Raw genomic sequence first — 22,717 nt, forward strand, 5'->3', positions numbered from 1 at the left:
GAGGTGGGCGGGGCGGAGACAGGAGGCGGAGCTTAGGCAAGCAGCGCTCTCGGCCCCGTTCCTAACAGGCCACCGTCCCGTACCGGTTAGCGGCCCAGGGGATTGGGGACCCCTGTGCCGATACCGTGTAGAGCGCGGCCTCTACGGAGTCTAGATCGAGAGGAGATTGGGTGGTGCGGGAATTCGGTAGGCCGGAATTTAAGACTAGGTGTTAAATCCTCTTCACGGAAGCAAGCCGGGAGCCTTGAAGTCTCGCGAGATCTTGACGGAGCCCAACGGAACGCGGGGCTGGCCTTATCTCTAGGGAGGCGTTTGTTGGAGGCGGAACTGTGACAGGAGTGGGCCGGGAATCAAAGGTGCGCTGGAGGGCCATTTGGGCGGAGCTTCGACTGTGAGGAGCAAAGCCGTGACCATGAAGGAAGAGAAGGAACATAGGCCGAAGGAGAAGCGAGTAACCCTTTTAACTCCCCCGGGGGCCACAGGCAGCGGCGGTGGGGCTTCGGGGGACAGCACCAAAGGAGAAGATAAGCAGGATCGGAACAAGGAGAAGAAAGAGGCCCTGAGCAAGGTGCCTGGCTACCCCTTGGCTTGTGAGAGGGCGGGACGCAGCCACCACCCGTGGAGGATGGTTGGAGGATGGTTGGAGGGTGGTTGGGAATCGGGCTGCCCTCTTCCTGTCCCATGCTCCCTTTCTGTTTCTTCACCTGAGTAAAAATCGCATCTCTCTGTCTCATCCATTCCATTGAAATGGGGGGATTCCCTCCCGGGCAGTTCCTGGATGGGAGTGAGGGAAAGGGGGAGGATCCCTAGATGAGAACGGTTTGGATCCGAGCGGTGGGATGATAATGGGAGGAGGGGGGAGTGGTAATAAAGGGAACGAGGAATTAAAACGTTAATTGGGAAGAATTACTAAATTGCGAAGAATTACTAAATTGCGAAAGGACTATCAAGGGTGGGAGTAGTTTGTGATGGAACTATTAATGGAGGAGAGTTGAAGGAGTGTTGGGGGGATTCATGGTCTAGGGACCACATTGAGTTCATTCTATTTGGGAGACAATTAGGGAATTTCCGGTATTAGAGTTTTGAATTTTTTATGCTGAATGATAAAGGGTTTTGTTTTAGAAAGTGTTTGATAGTGTAGGAAAATATTAGTAAATCAAGAGTTTGTGGCACCCACAGAAGACCAGGGTCGGCCTACTAGTTTCTTTCCACTACACCTATTGAAAAATGGGTGACAAAATGATATGAAAACCTATTAAACTGTGGGGCTTTGGGTTAACAGAACCTGAGATTTTCTTTGCTCCAAACAGTTCTTATTTCTAAGAGCTTAAAAACAAAACACATTACTATTTGATTAATTTTAAGCATTAGAGGACTTTTCTCTATTTTTTTAAAAGTAATATAAGGGTTTTTATAAGCAGTCTCCTCTTGTGAAGACCAGCTTTCTTCAGGGATGGTGATTCTTTCAGATAGGACAGAAAATTGATGTGTACTAATTTTTATTTTATTTATTCATTTCTGAAGGTGGTAATTCGGAGATTGCCTCCCACTTTGACCAAGGAGCAGCTTCAGGAACATCTTCAGCCTATGCCTGAGCATGATTATTTTGAGTTTTTTTCTAATGATACTAGGTAAAATAAATAAAAGAGGGAGGGGGTAAATGAAAAATGTTTCATCCATTCCATCCCACCAATGTTTCTTGTTTGATTTTTGAGCCTGTCTCTTTAACATATGCGTTCTTATAATTCAGCCAGATACCTGCAAGCACATTTACATAATTGCTTTCCTCTCTGCAGTTTGTATCCTCATATGTATGCAAGAGCATACATCAACTTTAAAAACCAAGAGGACATTATTTTGTTCAGGGATCGCTTTGATGGTTATGTATTCCTTGACAATAAAGGTGAGTCCCAGTAACAGGAGGTTTCTTTGTCATTTGTCTAAGACAATGTGTGTATCACATTGTCTTCTCAGTGCCTTGATAGCTTTTCTAAAATCCTGGGTGATAAAATTCGCAACATTTAAAGAGTTTTACACATTTGGTAAGCCTATTACAATCTTTGTTTTAGTTTTTTTATTTATTGACTTGAGAGAGAAAGAGAGACATCAATTTGTTGTTCTACTTATTTATGCATTCATAGGGAGCTTCTTGTATGTGCCCTCACTGGTGATTGACCCTGCAACCTTGGCTTATTAGGATGATGCTCCAACCAACAGCTACCTGGTCAGGTGGCCTATTACAATCTTATACATAGTTTGTAGTTTGTGACTTTTCTCAGCCGTTGGGTATTTTTATTAACCTGTTATTTCTGTAGTTTGATCAGCTGATGAAACCTCCTGTTATTTCCTCCTGTGATAAATTTTTTGCCCTGGATTAGAAAATCTGTTGTTTTGACTATATGCATAAATGATTCTCTAAACTTGTATGACAAGTTTTAGACATTTACTTCTCATCTTGCTTCAAAGACCAACATTTATTTAATTCAAATCCTTTAAACCAATAGTTACTTTGTTGGAATACTGTTTAATATTCTAAGTTGTTTGTAATTAAAACAGCAGACTTCATGATGTATTTTTCTATCCACTTTGAATCCAGGAATTTATAAGGGAGAAAAACTGTTTTTAAAAAAGATTTTATTTATTTATTTTTAGAGAGAGGGAAACATCAATCTCTCATATGCATCCCAACCAGGGACCAAACCCACAATCCAGGCACATGCCCTGACCAGGAATTGAACTGGCAACCTTTCACTTTGCTGAATAATGCCCAACCAACTAAGCCACCCATCAGGGCAGGAAAACACAGTTATGCCTTAACTCTCTTTTTATTTTCTCCTGCTTGCAACATTTAGCCAGAGAATGTCTGAGGTGCTGTTTGGCTTTGTTATCATAGTGAATGATGTCTTTTGTTGAGGTCTGTTTTTTCAGTATTACTTCAACGTTAGTGAAAATTGCCAGGGAATATGCCCACAAAAGTAGACGGATTGCCACTGGTTGTTTTTGGTTTTTTTTTAAGATTTACTTATTTTATTTTTAGAGAGGGAAGGGAGAGAGGGAGAGAAACATCAATGTATAGTTGCCTCTCAAACGCCCCCATCCAGGGACCTGGCCTACAACCCAGGCATGTGCCCCGACTGGGAGTTGAACTGGTGGCCATTTGGTTCACAGGCTGGCACTCAGTCTACCGCGCACACCAGCCAGGATGCTGCTGTTTTTATTGATCCCCCAAAATGAGCTACTTCTTCACTCCAACTTTATTCCAATAGATAGCAGTGATTTCCTAGTGGCTTATCCTGGAAATCTGAGTTGTATTTGACCTTTTCCTCTCACTCTTTTTTTGGACCTTCCATATGTAAACAGTGATGAATCTTTAAAATTGTTTTTTTTAATATTTATTTAGTCATACTTTATGCCCTTGTCACCTAATGCTAAGACAACCATGTCTCTAAACTGATAGGGTTTTCCATTTCTATATAATTAAGTCTGTTATATTGCCATGAAATTAATCTTTTTAAAAATAACGTTTTAAGATAATAGTTGTGGAAAAGTCCAAGCTCCTTAACCCTGTAGTCAAGGTCTTCCATGGTCTGGTCTCACTTCTGTTTTTTTCAGCCTGTCTTCCAGTTACCTTCTGCTTCAGTCTGGTTTATTCCCTTTTCCAACATATCAGTTCTGAAGCCAGTCTGACTCTGCATTGACTAGGATTTCCAAAATCATGTTTCCTCCATGACTGCTTTATAAGACTTTGTTGTTAATTCTAGGTATTTTATTCTGGCTTATGTTGACGTGTCGATGATCTTTATATGTAATTAACATACCAAGAAATTCACCACTGACACATTTTTTAGTGCATTCACAGAGTCATGCCCTTGTCACCACAATCTGATTGTACAACACACTCTTCATTCTAAAGAGAATCCCACACCCATTAGCTGTCACTCCCTGTTCTCCCCACCCCCCCAGCTCTAGACCACCACTCACCTTATTTTTCTATGTAAATTTGCTTATTTTAGAGATTTCTAATATATTTTAAATGAAAATTAGCTTATAGATTCCCCCCCCCTTTTATCAAAATATCACACTTTAGAAGTAGAACTTAAGTGAATGTTTTATTTCCCTGCCATATCTTTTCAGCAGGGGCTCGTTTCACAGCATATTGATTTTAGTTAGGCCAGTGTGACTGACACCTGTTTGGAGACACTTCTCAGATGACTGCCATTGGAGGAATCCTAGAGAGCAGTGGGTTGACTCTCTGCTCTCTGGTATCCACTTGCCATTTTCTTTGTTATAACAAGTGTGGTATTTTTTTTTCTAAACAGGTCAGGAATACCCTGCAATAGTAGAATTTGCACCTTTTCAAAAAGCTGCAAAAAAGAAGACTAAGAAAAGAGACACCAAAGTTGGGACTATCGATGATGGTACAGTATAGCTCTAGTTGTATGATGCTATTGCCATGGGCTTTTTTTTTTAAAGGTTTTATTTATTTATTTTTAGAGAGGGGGAAGGGAGGGAGAAAGAGAAGGAGAGAAACATGATGTGCAAGAGAAATACCAATCGCCTGCCTCCTGCAAGCCCCCGACTGGGGACCTGGTCCTGAAACTCAGGCATGTGCCCTGACCAGGAATCGAACCTTCGACATTTCAGTCCAAGGGGAGACGTCCAACCTACTGAGCCACACCAGTCAGGGCTGCCGTGGCTTTTTAAAAAACACCCTACACCCTTTGTGGGAATTAATTGGACTCCAATCTTTTAAATAAGAGAATGTATATGATAAAGTTAGTACAAAATATAATTCATTGATGAAGGATTTATGTAACTGTTAGAATGGAGGTGGGTTTCCTGTAGAGTTTTCACTCTCTTTGGCTAGTGGCCTTTCATTCCTCCACCATTAAGCGCTACATGGTTGACTGTTGAGTAGTAAATTTAGGTTTGTTGATTAGAAGACCATGGAAAAATCAGGTCTTTCAAAGCACAACAGCTACTTGAGGCCTCATACCATTGTTATGATTATTTGGCTTTTGGTTTCTATTTTTATAAAGAGGAAGATTTCCCATTGAGAACTGTACTGGGAAATTTTATGCAGCGAGGTAACTTAATGTAAACTAACTGAAGTAGCCAGTTCTGTTTTCTAAACTTTGAATATGCAGTTAACTAAGTGCTTAGTGATTACATTAAACCAAAACACAGGAACTAAAAAACTGGAATAATTGCTACTTAAGCTAAACTGGATCCATATTTTGAAATCTCTGTAACATACGTAGGATAAAGGCTTACCTGCAATAGTTTTTATCAGGTTGATATTTTAAAATCATGTTGTTTGATTTCCATTATTTTATGAAAAACACAGAAAAGACTCAATACACAGCTGCTTATTGAGTATCTCATAGATTCACACCTGGAAGGCTAGATCAAGTGACATGTTCCACATTGCATAGAAACTCCAAATACAAGAAATACAACGACTCAGGTGTGTTACCCTGTCTGATGTCAGGGGCATCTAGGAAAGGACTCTAGGAATTATAGTCACCTACAGTGCCACATCTAGAACATCCCCCTTACTTATCTTTTTGGAACATCTGATTTTCATATGTTGAGTTTATTTAAAGTGAGGTATACCCATACAAGTATTGCTTATATTCTGTATACATAATAAATATATAACTATATACGTAACTATACACACAAAACAGTTTTCCTACAAGTGTGACTCTAGTAGGAGCAGTGACTTTTTAAAAATATTTTATTTATTTGTTTTTAAAGAGGGAAAGAGTGGGAGAGGAATATCAGTGTGTGGTTGCCTCCCATGTACCCCCTACATGAGGACCTGGCCCTCAACCCAGGCATGTGCCCTGACCAGGAATCAAACCAGTGATCCTTTGCTTCTCAGGCAGGTGCTCAATCCACTGAGCCACACCAGCCAGGGAAGCAGTGACTTTTAAAAGCAAACTACGTGTCATCCCTGAAGGTTCTGTTAGGATGTGTGGTATCTCATTTTCCCTGAAAGATCTAAATATTCTATCTTGTGGGTATAGGTTTACTTTCCAAATTTTTTTATTTATTGATTTTAGAGGGGTGGGGGAGAGAGAGCAATTTGTTCCACTTATTTATGCATTCATTGGTTGATTGTTCCCTGCCCGGGATTGAACCCACAACCTTGGCATATTGGGGCAATGCTCTAACCACTTGAGCTACACAGCCAGGCCTTGATACAGGTTTATTTTCAGTCTTTCATGAAGTAGGAAGTTATCTTCTTTGATAAATATCCTAGACAATAATTTCCTATTTGTTTAAAGTCTGCTGTATTTTCTGTTTACTTAAACATTTTTTTAGATCCAGAATACAGAAAATTTTTGGAAAGTTATGCTGCAGATAATGAGAAAATGACATCTACTCCAGAGACACTGCTAGAGGAAATAGAAGCTAAAAATAGAGAACTAATAGGTAAGTGGACAAAAGGAATTAAGGGCAACAGCTGTTTCATCAGAAGACCTGTCTGACTCCCACTTCTGTCACTTGATAGCTGTGTGATTATGGGGAAAAGTACTAACTTCTCTGAGACTCTGTTTCTTCTACTGTAATATGCAGATGACAATAACCCGTGTGGTGGGATTATGAGAATGCGTTGATTAACTGGGGAAAATTCTCATTTAGTGCCACACAAATGTAACACGTGTAAAACATTTGAAGACTCATGGCATCTTTAGATGTTGGTAAGCATTTGAAGATCAACTGGTGTGTTCTAGTAATAAGAAGCCAATATTTCTAAAAAGAAATTTGACCTGAAATATCAAAAAATGTATTTAGTTGCTGCAAAACTGAAAACCTAGAGAAATTCTAGCTTGGATGTTGGTTCTAGTGGTAAGCTGTCACTACCGTATCAGCTCTAGACTTAGATGCAGGATATTTACTCCTAGGAATTTATCCAAAGGAAGCATGTCTTCCAAAGCTAGCTATGAGGCTAAATAGCATTTTTTTGAATATTGAAAAATGAATGAAATATTCTCCTAAAAGTTGGGTTTTATTTATGGACATACAGTATATGCCCACCTCTGATCATTTCCTTAAAATAAATTCCCGGAAGTGAAATTATGGGGTCAAAAGGATATTTTTAGCCCCTTCCCCCAATTTCTTCCCAGTAGGACAAATTTGTACTCCCATCTGTAGAAGAAGAAAATGTCCTTTGCACTTAATTCTCACCCACGCTAGGAATTACACTTTTTTAAGTATTTTCTTTTTTATTTCTTCAATTTTTAAGAAGTATTTTAAATTTGCAGAATTGGAATGCTATAAAAATTTCTTTCCAGTAATATAGTTGTGAACTCTCTGTTTAAGGGGTATAGTTTTTCCCACCTTGGGTGGTTGGCAGGGAATGTCAGAAAATGGAATCCTTTCTAGGGGTTGATAAGTATTATTAATAATCTGTTTACATTTATGTAGCTAAAAAGACAACCCCACTATTGAGCTTCCTGAAAAACAAGCAGGTAAACCTTTGTTTTTATAGTTCTCTCAATACTTTTATTTCAATGGTTCACATTCTGTTAGACATTTTAAGAGCATTGGGATCCCATAGGAGAAATAGCTGCTTTTTCTTACCATTATTCTTTAAAGATTTGGCTCATTGGCCCTGTGCTACTCTGTGGTGGTTGGACCAAGGAATCACTCTGCAAACCAGAGTCCTTAGCTTGTTCCAGAGATAGTCTTGTGATTTTCCGAAAGCCTCTGGAAATTTAGCAAGGCAGCAGGGGGAGACTGACAGTAGCAGGCCCTGGTCTTTATTCTCTCTCATGTTCTGAATGGGGTGGGGAGGGGGTTAAGGAGGTAGAAGATAGGAAGAAAAGATGATCCAGGTTAGTGGGTGCCCACCATGCTTTTGGGACTGATTGAAGTTTTTGGTGATGATTATCTTGTTTGAAGGTGTATGTTGATGTTTCTTTCTAGAGAATGAGAGAAGAAAAAAGAGAAGAAAGAAGAAGACGAGAAATAGAAAGAAAAAGACAAAGAGAAGAAGAGAGGAGGAAATGGAAAGAAGAAGAGAAACGAAAAAGGAAAGATATAGAAAAGCTAAAGAAGATAGAAAGAGTCCCAGAAAGAGACAAATTAAAGGAAGAACCAAAGATTAAGGTATGAAAATAACTTAAACTGAGTCCATATTGCTGAAAATTGCATGTATCTGCTTCTTGATAAAAATGCATGTATCTTGTGTGGTGTAAATATAGTTTTTCAGTTTTGTTTTTGCCCTTTTTGGAGGGGGGAGGAGTGAACCAGTAGAAATCTTTCTATAGTAATAATAATAATAATATAATAGTATGATTTGAAATTTTTAAGATAATTTAAAAGGACTAAGTAATTTATATATTTCTTCAGTGCAAATCTGTGTTATTTTTATCATTGAAAATGTTCAAGTTTTTAATGATTGTTCTCTCAGTTCTTCGTAAATAAGGGCTTAGGGCTGGCTGGCATGAATTGTGGTTTTTATTCAGCTTTTCCTTCATATCTGATACATGAAGTTGCCTCATCTGTTTGTTTTCCACTGTCCTCAGGTACACAGGTTTCTGTTACAAGCTGTGAATCAGAAAAATGTAAGGACCAAGTACATGATACAGAACACCTAGTATCATGTCACATACAGGTCTTAGTTAATAAGTCCTTTTGGTGGTGGTGGTAGTGTTGCCTGTTTAAAACCCCTTCAGAGTGACTTGAGTCTTAAAAGCAAGCTATTTTAAATTCCTACTTTAAAAGGAAATCCAGATAACTTCCTGATGCTGTGCTGTATACTCAGAAGCTTCAACAATATATGGCCAGAGGATAACCATGCCTAAATAGCTCTTTCTCTTTTATACCTGCCTCTCATAACTGCCTTGTGCAAGTACTAGAGATAATACCTGCATTATGTGCTTTCCCCTTTCACATGATTCCCACGCTGCCTTCTTGCATCTACCTGGGAATCTGTGAGCAGCAGATTCTGATTAACACATTGAACACAGGAAGAGGAAAACCTGTGGAGAGAGCCCAGCCTTGCTGCTCCTCTTCTGAGGGCATGTCTTGGGCCTTGTTCCAATGAACTTCTTGGGGAAGTACTAGTACTTCAGAGAAAGTCAGAGATAATCTCACAGAGATGGTGGCAGGTTCTTCCTTTACCTCCTCAAAAATTCGGCAGTTTAAGCCCTGGCTGGTGTGGCTCAGTAGATTGAGCGCCGGCCTGTGAACCAAAAAATTGGCAGTTTATATGGTTGCCCAAGACTGTCCGGGCTCATTATTGTTAATAAGAGGCTTGGCCACGGTGTGGAAAAATTCGCATCTTAATACTTTTGAGCAATCTGTCTGTTTGCCACACCGTAAATGACCTGACTTGCTATTCCTAACTACCAGCAAGGCAGAAGATAGAGCCATCAATGCGAGAGACACCCGTTAATGTTCTTATTAGAGTAATGAACATCTTGGCTTCTGACAAAGATGTTCATTAGAGAAATAAGAACACTTCCAATGAAACCTGTATATGGTATCCTCACTTTACACTGGTGCCTTCTTAGTGTCCAATTTGAACTTGCCATTTGCAGTGGCTGTCTGTGTGCTGAGATAGTTCATGCTTAAATCTTTTGGTGCCTGGCATTTTGCTTGGCCTTTTGCTCTATGATGCCTTCACCCTGAGATGAACCTTTGTATGATGCCTTCAGTCTGAGATTTGAAAATCTTCTATTTCGCCTAAGAATTTCTCTGAATATCCAATACAAGGGGAGTATTCTAGAGAGATTTGTAGCAGTGGTATGAAAAAGAAACTTTTGTTAGAAATCTGGCCTTTATAAACCACTTTCATTTTAAAATTGCTTTCTGTCGTGTGTATGACTGCAAAGTTTCAATAGAGCTGGAATTTCACTGTTCTATTGTATGAGGCATTTGGACTTTTAAATCCCATGCCAAATAATTCTTACTATTCATCTTTAATGAGAATATGATTGTACCATCATACAAGTATGTTACTCTCAGGCTCAAGGCAAAATTATTCTCACAATAGATCGCTCCTTTGGTTACCAGGGTATTTGTCTTTCCAAGTACTTCATAAAAACACTCCAATAGTAATGATCTGCCTAGCATTTTAAATTTGTGGCATATTTTCCCATCAAGTTGTATTGGCATGCTAGTGTGCTACAATACAAAAGGCATACTTGGAAGTGTGAATTGGTTCGCTTCAAAGTTGACCTAGCCCTGGCTGCGCTCAACCCCCTCAGTGGGTTGAGCGCAGGCTGCGAACCAAAGGGTCGCTGGTTCGATTCTCAGTCGGCACATGCCTGGGTTGTGGGCTGGGTCCCCAGTGGGGGCCACCTGAGAGGCAACTACACATTGATGGTTCTCTCACTCTGTTTCTCCCTCCTTTCCCCCCTCTCTAAAAATAAATAAATAAATAATTTAAAAAGTTGACCCAGGTAAAACCAAAGGAGTCTTGATTCTATTGCCACTCATTTGGGCGAATGACATTCATTTGAGTGGATGACACTTCACATTAATAGCAGCCTTTTAGTAAATTACTGCTCTTGTGCACTAACTGTTCACCTGAGAGTTTGAGTACCTGCAGAAAACAGGGCCTTCTAAAGTTAAAATTAAAGATATCAATATATTGGTATTTTGATAGACGCAGAAGACAGTGTCCCACCCTTCAAAATAAAAACAAATTTGTTTTCTTTAAAGCTGCTCAAGAAGCCAGAAAAAGACGAAAAGGAATTGGACAAAAGAGAAAAAGCCAAGAAATTGGACAAAGAGAATCTCAATGATGAAAGAGGCGGTGGGCCAAGTTGCACATTGCCCAAACGTTCTGATAGCGAATTTAAAGATGAGAAGCCTAAGAGGTCAGTAGGCAAGAGCTCTTTGGTACATTTGTTTTTGGCACATTTCTAGATGCTTGTTTTACTGCTACGTCCTGGATTTTTACCAGAATAAGGATAAGCTGTTTTACCAAGGGTAGTGGCACGAGGTGGAAAGGTTTCAGATATCCTAATATCTTAATCTGGGTGGATGACTTTTGATTTTACTTACTGTTTTTCAAATTTTTAGTATTTTCTTAAACTCTGCTCCAAAAGTGCAGCCTCATTGCAGTGGCCAAGTCAAAATCAGAGTGTTTCTGCATTTATGATTAGAAGACCTTTGAGGATAGATTCTCCGATTTGTTTTTCATGCAGACCTGAAGATGAAAGTGTCAGAGACTACCGGGAGAGGGAACGGGACTATGAACGAGATCAAGAGCGCATACTTCGGGAAAGAGAGAGACTGAAGCGGCAAGAAGAAGAGCGCCGGAGGCAGAGGGAGCGCTATGAGAAAGAGAAGGCATTTAAAAGAAAGGAAGAAGAAATGAAAAAAGAGAAAGAAGCGCTTCGGGATAAAGGAAAGAAGAATGAAAGTACAGAATCAGTAGGCAGCTCGGATAAAACTGAAAAGAAAGAGGAAGTGGTTAAGAGGGATCGCATTAGAAACAAGGTGCTGCTTTTTTTTTGTTTGTTAAAGTTGTTTATTTTCATGAGGATTTTTTCTTTTCCTGCAAGTGTAAAGGAAAGGGCTAGTTCATTTCTTATTATAGAGTTCTTAAAGGAAATTCTATTATAGAAAATTTTATTACAAGAACTTTAACTCTCTGCAACTTTTGTTAGTATTGCTTGAGTCTTTTTATTAAATTGTAGAAATTTCAAACATACACAAAAGTAAAACAGAACAATACAATGTCTCCATCACTCACCTTCAAAACCAATCAACTAGTGGCCAATCTTCTTTCTCCTCTACCCCATCCCTACCGGATTATTTTTGAGCAAATCCAACACATATAATTTCTTCTCTAAATATGTCGATATTGCAGGTTAAGACTTTGCACTTTCACATAAAAAAAAAACTAACAGTAATTCCTTAACATCCTACCAACTCATTATTCATATTTTTCCCAACTGTCTCATTTGTATCTTTTCCATAGGCTTCAAACAAGGTCCACAAATTTATATTTGCTTGATATCTCTCTTTAAATCTCTTCTCATCTAGGCCCTTGCTGGTGTAGCTCAGTGGATTGAGCTTGGCCCTGCGAACCAGACAATCACAGTTCAATTCCCGGTCAGAGCACATTCCTGGGTTGCAGGCCAGTTCCCTGCAGGCCAATTCCCAGCAGGGCACGCACCAAAGGCAACCATACATTGATGTTTCTCTCCCTCTCTCCTTCCCTTTCCCTCTAAAGATAAATTAATAAAATCTTTAAAAACAAAAACGGAAATTAAAAAAAAATCTCTTCTCATCTAAACATTCCCCCTCCTTTTGTTTTTCTCCAGTTATTTGCTACAGAAACCAATTTATTCTATACAGCTTCTAACACTCGAGATTGGCTAATTACCTTCCTGTGGTACCATCTATCGTGTTCCTTTACCTTTGTTTCCTTAAAAACTAATGATTATATCTAGGGCAGGGCCCAGCAAATTTTTTCTATAAAACACCAGATGGTAAGGAAATATTTTAGGCTTTGTGGGCCATATGGTCTCTGTCACAACCACTAACCTCTGTAGGCATAGACGTATGTAAAAGAATGAATGTGGCTGTGTGCCAATCAGAATTTACTCACGAAAATGAGCAGCCCCCGGCCTAGAGGCCTGAATCTATCGGGCTCCATTTTTGGAAAAAACACTTCATGGATAGTGTTGTGTACTTCCTATGCATCATATCAGGAAGAATATAATGCCCTGGGTGTCCTTTTAGTGCAGTACTGTGATTCATCAACAGCAGTTGTGTTATGGTTGTGTAACAGGATGTCCCTGTTGTTAGGATATATGGCTTAAATATTTAGGAATTGAAGGGTTATGATGTCTGTAACTTAGGTGGTTCTGCAAAACAGTAATGTGGGTGTGTATGTGTGTGTGCATGTGTCCACATACTAGAGTGTAAAAGCACGTGCCAAAGTGTTAAAATTGTGAATCTAGAAGAAAGGTACTAGGTATTCATTGTTTATATTTTACAACATGTCTATAGATTAAAATTTTTTCAAGATAAGTAGTTGAAAAAATGATCGATAGTTTTTTTTAATGCCTTTTATTGACTATGCTAATACAGTTGTCCCATTTTCTTCCCCTTTATTCCCCTCTGCCATGCACCTCCCTCCCACCTGCTCCCCCCCCCAGTTCATGAACATAGGCCTTACATACAGGTTCTTTGGCTTTTCCATTTCCTATACTGTTCTTAACCTCCCCCTGTTCATTTTGTACCTACCATTTATGCTTCTTATTCCCTGTACCTTTTCCCACACTCTCCCACTCCACCTTTCCGCTGATGACCCTTCATTTGATCTCCATTTCTGTGATTCTGTTCCTGTTCTAGTTGTTTGCTTACTTTGTTGTTTTTGGTTTTTTTAGGTTCAGTTATTGATTGTGAGTTTGTTGTCATTTTACTATTCATAGTTCTGATCATCTCCTTTTTCTTAGATAAGTCCCTTTAACATTTCATATAATAAGGGGTTGGTGATGATGAACTCCTTTAACTTTACTTTATCTTGGAAGCACTTTATTTGCCCTTCCATTCTAAATGATAGCTTTGCTGGATAGAGTAATCTAGATTGTAGGTCTTTGCTTTTCATCATTTTGAATACTTCTTTCCAGCCCCTTCTTAACCTGAAAGGTTTCTTTTGAGAAATCAGCTACTAGTCTTATGGGAACTCCTTTGTAGGTAACTGTTTCCCCTTTTCTCATGCTACTTTTAAGATTCTCTCCTTATCTTTAATTTTGGGTAACTAAATTATGATGTGCCTTGGTGTGTACTTCCTTGGGTCCAGTTTCTTTGGGACTCTCTGAGCTCCCTGGACTTCTTGGAAGCCTATTTCCTTTGCCAGGTTAGGAAAGTTCTCCTTCATTATTTTTTCAAATAAGTTTTTAATTTCTTGCTCTTCCTATTTTCCTTCTGGCACCCCTGTGATTCAGATGTTGGAACTTTTAAATTGTCCCGGAGGTTCCTAAACCTCTCCTTTAAAATATATATATAAAATATATATATATATATATATATATATATATATATATAATTTATATATATAATTTATATATATAATTTATATATATAATTTATATATATATTAAAATATATATTATTTATTTATTTATTTATTTTTAGAGAGAGGGGAAGGAAAGGAGAAAGAGTAGGAGAGAAGCATCAGTGTGTGGTTGCCTCTCATGTGTCCCCTACTGGGGACCCGGCCTGCAACCCAGGCATGTGCCCTGACTGGAAATTGAACCGGTGACCCTTTGCTTCACAGGCCCATGCTCAATCCACTGAGCTACACAGCCAGGGCAAAACCTTTCCTTTTTTGACTTCTTGTTTCTTCATTATGTTCCATTTGAATGTTTATTTTTTCCTTCTGGTCCAAAGTGTTGAGTCCTGGTTTTCTTTCCCTCACTGCAGTTCCCCTGTGCATTTTCCTTTATTTCACTTTTCAGAGCCTTCACTTTTTCCTCTATTTTGTGACCATGCTCAACAATTTCTGTGACCATCCTGATTACCAGTGTTTTGAACTCTGCATCCGATAGGTTGGCTATCTCTTCATCACTTAGTTGTATTTTTTCTAGAGCTTTGTTGTTTTGTTTGGGCCATATTTCTTTGTCTTGGTGCACCTGTTATGTAGTAAGGGGAAGAGCCTTAGGTATTCGCCAGGAAAGGCAACCCAGCTTGCTGCATTGGGGCACTGTCTGTGGGGAGGGTTCTGAGAGGGAACAGTGCCATTTGCTCAGCTCTCTGCCGGCTTTCAGTCACTTCCCCCACTACCCACAAGCAAACTGGGCCCCTCTGCTGCTGATTCCCAGGTGGGCAGATTTGTGTACGTTCTAGGGCCCTGTGGGTCTCTCCAACGAACTCTCTTGTGAAGCTGAGAGTTTTTCCCACTGCTGCAATGCCCATAGGTTTTTTCAGTCAGAGGTTTTTAGGCTTTATTTTCCTGTGCTGGAACCCTGGGTTGTGTAGTCTGTCTCACTCCCCAGTTGTTCCTCCTGGTTTATTAGCATGCAAATGTGGGACCTCCCACTCCACAGGCCACAGCCTGCCCCAGTCCTCCAGCTGCTGCCTTGTCACCAATCCTTTCTACCCAGGCTGCCCGTCTTCACCCCTCCTACCGGTCTGGATGAATGTTTCTTCTTTAACTCCTTGCTTGTTGGACTAACATAGTTTGATTTTCTAGCAGTTCTGGTTGTTTTGAAATTTGTTGTTGTCCTTCTTTTGGTTGTCCAAGGAGGCACAGGGTATCTACCTACGCCTCCATCTTGGCTGGAAGTCTGACCGATAGTTTAAGATATTATAGGCCTGATCCATCTGTTACAAAATTTTTTATCAGCCCTGGTTAGTGTGTCTCAGTGGACTGATAGCCAGCCTGCAAACCAAAGGGTGGCAGCTTCGATTCCCAGCCAGGGCACATGCCTTAGGTTGCAGGCCAGTTGTCCATTAGGGGGCATGTGAAAGGCAACCACACATTGATGTTTCTCTCCCTCCTTTCCCCTCTCTAAAAGTAAATAAAATCTTTAAATTAAAAAAATTTGTTATCAGCATTTCTCTTAATGATTTTGCTTAGATTATGTCATGGTGACGAGGAAATGGTGGTAGTGGAAAATGGTGATATGGAATTCTGCCTTTCCTATTGTATTTATTATTCTATGTTCTTCTGTAAAGAATTCCCTTCATCAGCTCTTAGCCTGAAATTCAGTTTACATAGGAAAAGCAGGATAAACACTTGATTCTTTCCTTTTATTTACCAGTATTCGGATTAATGAATTGATATCTCAGCAACTTCTAAGTCTTATCATTGAGTTGTTTAGTCTTTAAGAACTCGTGGGTTTAGAAATACTTGGTGTATTCCAACTTGTTATTATTACCAGTTATTGTCTTTGTTGATAATTAAATTGTTCTATCTTTGCACAATGGGACCCCATCATTTATTCTTTAAATACTATGTAGGAGTCTCATCTGTTTTGACCTTTAATCTTGTGGAAATTTTGCTGGAATTTAGTCAGTTAAGAATAATGCTTTAAGGCTAACTTTCATACATCAAGGAGAAAGGATAAAGAAGACTCATGTCATTCTTTGTGAATTCTAAAAAATGCATATACATTTAAATTTTCCAGGATCATATTGTCATTTAAGCAAACATGTTACTTGAACTGAGATCTAACTACATGGTGACTTTATTGAGGCTTATTTAGGAATCTGAGATCTTAAGTGCCACCTAGATAGAATCTCAAGCAGGGGTGTTTTGTTGTTATACCTGAATTAAACAATCATGTTGTGGTGAGTTATTTGGTGTCTGAGCTCCTAAGTTCAGGGAGGTCTCCACTTGAGGCTGCATTCTTTGTTACCATTGTTTTTACTTCTGAGATTTTCTTATATGGTGGTACATGATACTTTTGTTTTTGTTTTTTTAAACATTTTATTTATTTGTCTTTAGAGGAGAAGGGAAGGAGAGAGGGAGAGAAATATCAATATATGGTTGCCTCTCATGCATCCCCTGTTGGGAACTGGCCTGCAACTCAGGCATGTGCCCTGACTGGGAATTGATCCACGATCCTTTGGTTCACAGGCCTGCACTCAATCCACTGAGCTACACCAGCCAGGGCTTCTTTCTTTCTTTTTTTTTTCTTTTATTTGTAAAGATTTCATATACTTATTTATTTTTTAGAGAGAGGGGAAGAACAGAGGGAGAGAAACATCAATGTGTAGTTGCCTCTTGTGCACCCCATACAGGGGACCTGGCCCGCAACCCAGGCATGTGCCCTGACTGGGAGGGAATTCAACTAGCAACCTTTTGGTTTGCAGGCCAGCATTCAATCCACTGAGCCACACCAGCCAGGGCCTGGTGGTGCATTCCAAAGTCAATTTCCTGATGGGCAGGAGAGATAGGTAATGGCTATGGTTTCTAAGTAGAAAAAAAAAAAGCTTAATCCATTCCTCTTGAGATGGTTAAGAAAATTAGGCAGTAGGTTTATAAAAAAAATTTACCCTAGGCATATAAAATAATACTTAAGAAACTGTTGCTTTTCTTTGGAGATAGGAGAAAGGAAGCAGGTTGTTAGAAGCGAATTAACCATCAACACTTAACTGTCATGTACCATGCCCTCACATTTTTGGTCTTGTATAAGTTGTTTTTGGTGTATATCATCACATAACTTATGACTCTGAAAATCCCCTGTAAACACTGAGTATCAGCATTATAACATTAACATTTCATTTTACCTTAGGATCGCCCAGCAATGCAGCTTTACCAGCCAGGAGCTCGAAGCCGAAATCGACTTTGTCCTGCTGATGACAGCACCAAGTCTGGCGACTCAACAATAGAAAAAAAGCAGGAAAGTGGTATTAGCCATAGAAAAGAAGGAGGAGAGGAATGATGAGTCCAAGTGGCCATGGGTGTCCTCCTAACTGTGTAGGCAGCCAAAGAGCATGTGTTAATTCAGAAGTGCCTCAGGGCAAAGGAATAGAGAGAGAAAGGGGTGGCTGTGCTGGTGGGGTACACTGCAGAGGAGTATGTTTTGCGTCAAAGCAGGAACCTGATTGCAGGTGCAGACTGGAAGTACAAATTCTTTTTTTTTTTGCAGTTCCTACAGATTAAAGTGTGAGACAAAGATGAGAGAGAGGACATGCATTGCAGTTTGCAAGTGGGAAATGTCAAGTGAGGACTTAATTAGCTATGACATGAGAGGAAGAAAAGAGAGCCAGCTCTAAAATCAAAAAGTGTTGTTAATCCTGGGTTGAATTTTCTTAATTTAGTGGAACAGAGTCACTTTGAAATCTTTTTCAGATCTAGTTATGTTCATTGTTGGTGTTACCTGTTGACTTTGTGTAGCGTAGCAGCCACAAGCATGTAATTGTAGTACAAGTACAGTGAAGGATATAACAAATGTTTGCTGGTGCAAAATTTAGATAGTCATGTCATGTCTGTATCCTGTGTCCTAAAATTTTAGGAGTAGTTTTAGATTTCTGTTTGCTTATGTGAACTTAGCATAGAGAACATTTTTAAATGTCTCCTTTTCCCTCTAGTAGTTTTTACATTAATAAGTACAATTTGACCCTTGCTTGCTTCTTGACAATCCAGTGTTTGTTTTACCTTAGGTCTCATGATCTGAGTGCATGACCTGTCCGGGAAGGAAACTGCACCAATATTTGTTCCTGTTTAAATGGCAATTTTCAGTCTTACTTTGTTTTGCATTGGTGTCAATAAATATCAACGTCACACAAGTATGAAGCTAAGTGTGTTTATTAACTTTATTAAATAGCTATCAGGGTTTTTTTTGTAATATTCTCCATTATCATTTTTCCTCCTTATACACTCTTACACCCTCCCTGCCCCCCTCCACCCTGCATCGCTACACCATTGTCCATGTGTCCTTTTTAAATAGCTATCAGGGTTTTTTTATTTTTATGTTATTTATTTATTTTAGACAGAGGGGAAGGGAGGGAGGAAGAAAGGGAGAGATACATTGATCGGTTGCCTCTTGTATACCCCCAACGGGACCAGACCCACAACCCAAGCATGTGCCCTGACTAGGAATTGAACCAATGACCTTTTGGTTTCCAGGCTGGCACTGAATCCACTAAGCCACACCAACCAGGGCTAAACAGCTATTAGTTTTTGAAGAATTAAATTTTGATACCGAATTAACCTCTTGGAGATTTTGAAAAGGGTAGAATGATAATCTTTTTCTGCCTTCACTAGGGTCTGCCTTTATTTTGCCCACCAAGAAGAGCAAGTCATGGCCCTGGCTGGTGCGGCTCAGTGGATTGAGCGCCGGCCTGCAAACCAAAGGGTTGCCAGTTTGGTTTCCAGTCAGGACACATGCCTGGGTTGCAGGCCAGGTCCCCAGTGGGCGGAGATTGAGAGGCAACCACACATTGATGTTTCCCTCTTTCTCCCCCTCTGTTTAAAAATAAAACATTTTTAAAAGAACCAAAATGTTTGGACAATATCCTTAAGCTGTCGCTTAATTTTCATCCTAACAGCTCCTCCTAATGTTATGTCAGCTTGCTTTTACTTAATAAGTCACTGCTTTTTGTTTTCCTTAGCTCATAGAAACCAGTATTCCAAGAGGCAGGTAAAGAGGAAGAGCCATTGAAGATGATAGGAAGAGAATGGTCCTCAATTGGGGGAGAAAGTACTAAAGGGAAGGGAAAATTTTTAAGGATAATGGCTGGTTAAGGAATCTAAGAAATCTGAAGTGTGCATTGTAGCTGGAAGCATTGCGGTCATTAGTGAAATGCACACCCTCTTGGCAGAGGTTAGAGGAGTTGGTCTTAGGAGAGGCGACACTCTAGATCCCATAATTTGAGAGTTGCCATCACTTGCCTCCTTACCCAGCCTTTGGCCTCTTGCTGGCCCTCTTAAGGCTGTTTTCACATCAGTGATTCCCTGTTTGCTCTACTTGCTTTGCCAGTCTGATTTGGTAAACTATACTGCCCACTTCCCTTAAATTCTTCTCATGTATGTATTCATTTAGCAAACATTCACTAATCACTGCAATGCCAGGCCCTGGGGTGGGTAAGGACTCACAAAGTCCTTGTCCAGAAGGAATCATGGCCCAGTGGTGGCAAGAGACACCAGAGAAATAACCGGAGCACAAGACACCATGTGAGAAGGGCAGTGCCCCTAAGCTGCCAAGTGTTGCTGGAGAAAATCCCTGAATCAGATCAGCTGGTGAGACTACAGGAAGGCCCTCCCTCCCACTAAGTAGTTTTTGAAATCCATTGACTTTTTTCCACAGTGCCACCTTTTTTTCTCTAGTTTGTTTCCTTGTTCTTGTGTTGGGGGTGGAGGAAAGGGCCAGTTTCTCTTAATTTCATGCTCTTAATTTTAAAAAAAACTATGCTGTAAACAACAAAAAAGTTACTCATTTCTCTCTTTGCTCACTTCAGACACGGTTTGATTTCTCTGGAAATAAAGACAGGATGGAAAGAGCTCAGGCCTGAATATCTAAACATTGGTTGAGCACCTTGTATGTGTTGGCTCAAAGACTGGTAGTGAACACAGTGTCTGCCCCCATGATTCTCACAGCCATGCGAGTTGGCTGTTCTGGTGAAAGAAGTGGTACTAAGGGATGTAGGCAGGAAAAATTCAAGAGGCAAACTAAGATCTAACTTTATGGTAGTCACAGATTTTATCTTTAATTCCACAGGAGAAAAGTTAGAGGAGTTTTATAGCTTTTTGTTGGTATATAGAAGCTCTATAGGTTATATGTTTTTGTGGGGGCTTTCTAGAATTTTCTTTACTGTCTCTGGGTCTGTCCTCTACACCGCAAAATTATGATCATGCATATCATCAAAGAAGGCAAGATAGCAAAAGATAGGCTCACACTTGGTGAATTCTTGGAAAGTATATATTGATAGCTACATACATAGGATTAGCCATCCTTAGAAATCTCACAGAGCTCATTTATTCACAAATACTAAGCTACTACAAAGGGAAAAGAACGTGAGAAGGCCCTAGGATTAGGAATGTGCCTGGCCTGTTCAGGAATGGCAAAGAGGCCATTGTCACTGGAGTAGAGTGAGCAAAGGGGAGAGTAGTCTAAAGGGATTGAATAAAGTCACAGAGCTAACGGAGAGGATCCTACAAATCATTGTTAAGACTTGGGCATTTCTTCCAAATGATATAGGAACCACTGCAAAGTTTTGAGCAGAGGTGTTACATAATCTGACAGTATTTTAAAATACAATGTCCCTGATTGCTGTGGTTCAGTTGCTTGGGTGTCACCCTGCAAAGTGAAAGGTCACCAGTTCCGTTCCTGGGCAGGGCACATGCCTGGGTTGCAGGTTTGGTCCCCAGTCCAGGAGCATACAAGAGGCAACCTATTGATGTTTCTCACATTGATGTTCTTCTCCCTCTTTGATCACTCTGGCTGCTGTATTAAAAACAGACTAAAGCAGAAAAAGATGGCAAGAAGTTAAGCACACTAGTGGTTATAGTATTCCCCACTGCCAAAAAGTGGAAGCAACCGTGGTGTCCATCCACTGATAAGTGGATAAACAAAATATGTTCACACCACAGAATATTACTCAGCTGTGAAAAGGTAGGAAATACGGGCACATGCTGCAACATGGAGAAACCCTGAACAGATGCTGTGTGAAGAAGCCAGACACAAATGATGGTATAATGTATGATTCCATTTACATGAAATGTCCAGATTATGCAAATTCATAGAAACAGATTGGTTCCCTAAAGCTGGGGAGAGGAGAACAGAGTGACTGCTAATGGATACAGATTTCTTTCTGAGGTAGTAACAGTGTTTTGGAATTTGATGGCAGTATGTTACATGCTAAACACCACTGAGTTGTATATTTTTTCTAAAAGATTTTTTTAAAATTTAGTCTGTATTGTATTTTTTAGTCCACTTATACGCCCTCCCCCCAGCAAACACCACACTTGTTTATGTCCATGAGTCCTTTTTCTTTCTTTCTTTTTTTAGAGAGGGGGAAGAGAAGGAGAAAGAGCAAGAGAAGCATCAAATTGTCAGATAAACATTGATCAGTTGCCTCTTTCACACCCCTACTAAACCTAGAACATGACCCACAACCCTGGCATGTGCCCTCGAGTCGGAATCGAACTGGTGACCTTTCAGTTTGCAGGATGATGCCCAACCCACGATGCCACACCAGTCAGAGCTGAATTGTATACTTTTAAATGATGACTTGTGTGGTACGTAAATGATACCTAAAAAAAAAAGAGAGAATAGGGAAGAGAAATTGTAAATAAATATAGACAGATCTTTCAGACTTTTGTTGTAAAAGGAAAGATGGAAAAGAACAGTAGCTGGAAAGGGAGATGAGGTAAAAACAGGTTTTTAAAATGAGAGAGTTGATTGCCCTGGTTGGTGTAGCTCTGGGCCTGTGAACCAAAGGGTTGCTGGTTTGATTCCTGGTCAGGGCACATGCCTGGGTTGTAGGCCAGGTCCCCAGCAAGGGGCATGCAAGTGGCAACCACATATTGATGTTTCTCTCCCTCTCTTTCTCCTTCCCTTCCCCTCTCTAAAAAATAAATAAGATATTTAAAAAAAATAAAAGAGGAGAAATGATCAACTATATATTTGTATGTTGAGAACAATCCAGTGAAAAGCAGGGATAGAAAAAAGTGGCTGGCCAGAGCATAATTCCTGAATAGGAGGCTAGGACTGAGGGTACAAGCAAGCAGAAAGGCTGGCTGTAGTTCATGAACTTCATCTATGGGAACAGGAAGGAGGCAGAGGGTTCGAGTGCAGGTGCTACTTAGCCAGGATGTGGTAAATGAGTTGTGGGAATTCTGTGGTGGCTTATATTTATTTTCTCAATAACCAGGAAGCAAGGCCACCAACCGAGTGAGAATGGAGGAGGAAGGGTTGCAAGTGTGAGGAAAGAGGAGAGGTTTGAAACCTGGAGCAAACCTGGCCACCGCAAGCTGAGGATGGTTTCTGTAATTTTTAATGGTTGAAAGAAATCAAAGAAGAATATTTTGAGACACATGCAAATTCTATGAAATTCAAAATTTTACTATCCATAAGTAAAATGTTATTGAAGCCCAGCCACAGCTATTCATTTATGTGTTGTCTTAGCTGCAAAGGCAGTTGAACAGTTGCAACAGACGCTGCATGTGGCCTGTAAAGTCTGAAATATTTGCTGTCAGGGAAAGTGTTTGGGCCCCTGGTGTAGGTAGGCCCTTGCTACTCCAAGTGTGGGCTTGCGCTCCAGCAGCAGGCGCACACCTGGGAAG

General features: G+C 40.0%; 1 protein-coding gene across 2 annotated transcripts; it reads left to right on the plus strand.

Annotated features, from left to right (window-relative positions):
* The first annotated feature begins 23 nt into the window (after positions 1 to 23).
* UPF3B (UPF3B regulator of nonsense mediated mRNA decay) lies at positions 24 to 18,219 on the plus strand. 2 transcript variants are annotated; one of them, XM_037159975.2, is made up of 11 exons: positions 25 to 568; positions 1,525 to 1,631; positions 1,797 to 1,903; positions 4,320 to 4,418; positions 6,331 to 6,441; positions 7,438 to 7,481; positions 7,939 to 8,121; positions 8,541 to 8,579; positions 10,684 to 10,841; positions 11,172 to 11,466; positions 17,223 to 18,219. In XM_037159975.2, the coding sequence occupies exons 1-11, from the start codon at positions 413 to 415 to the stop codon at positions 17,370 to 17,372; spliced, it is 1,449 nt and encodes a 482-aa protein (XP_037015870.2). In that variant the 5' UTR covers positions 25 to 412; the 3' UTR covers positions 17,373 to 18,219. The 2 variants fall into 2 exon arrangements, with proteins under 2 accessions (XP_037015871.2, XP_037015870.2); XM_037159976.2 differs by lacking the exon at positions 8,541 to 8,579 and having other exon boundaries at positions 24 to 568.
* Positions 18,220 to 22,717: the final 4,498 nt, after the last annotated feature.

Source organism: Artibeus jamaicensis, unplaced genomic scaffold (assembly GCF_021234435.1).
Source record: "Artibeus jamaicensis isolate MK-2021 breed Jamaican fruit bat unplaced genomic scaffold, CSHL_Jam_final contig_1686, whole genome shotgun sequence".
Taxonomy (NCBI): Eukaryota; Metazoa; Chordata; class Mammalia; order Chiroptera; family Phyllostomidae; genus Artibeus; species Artibeus jamaicensis.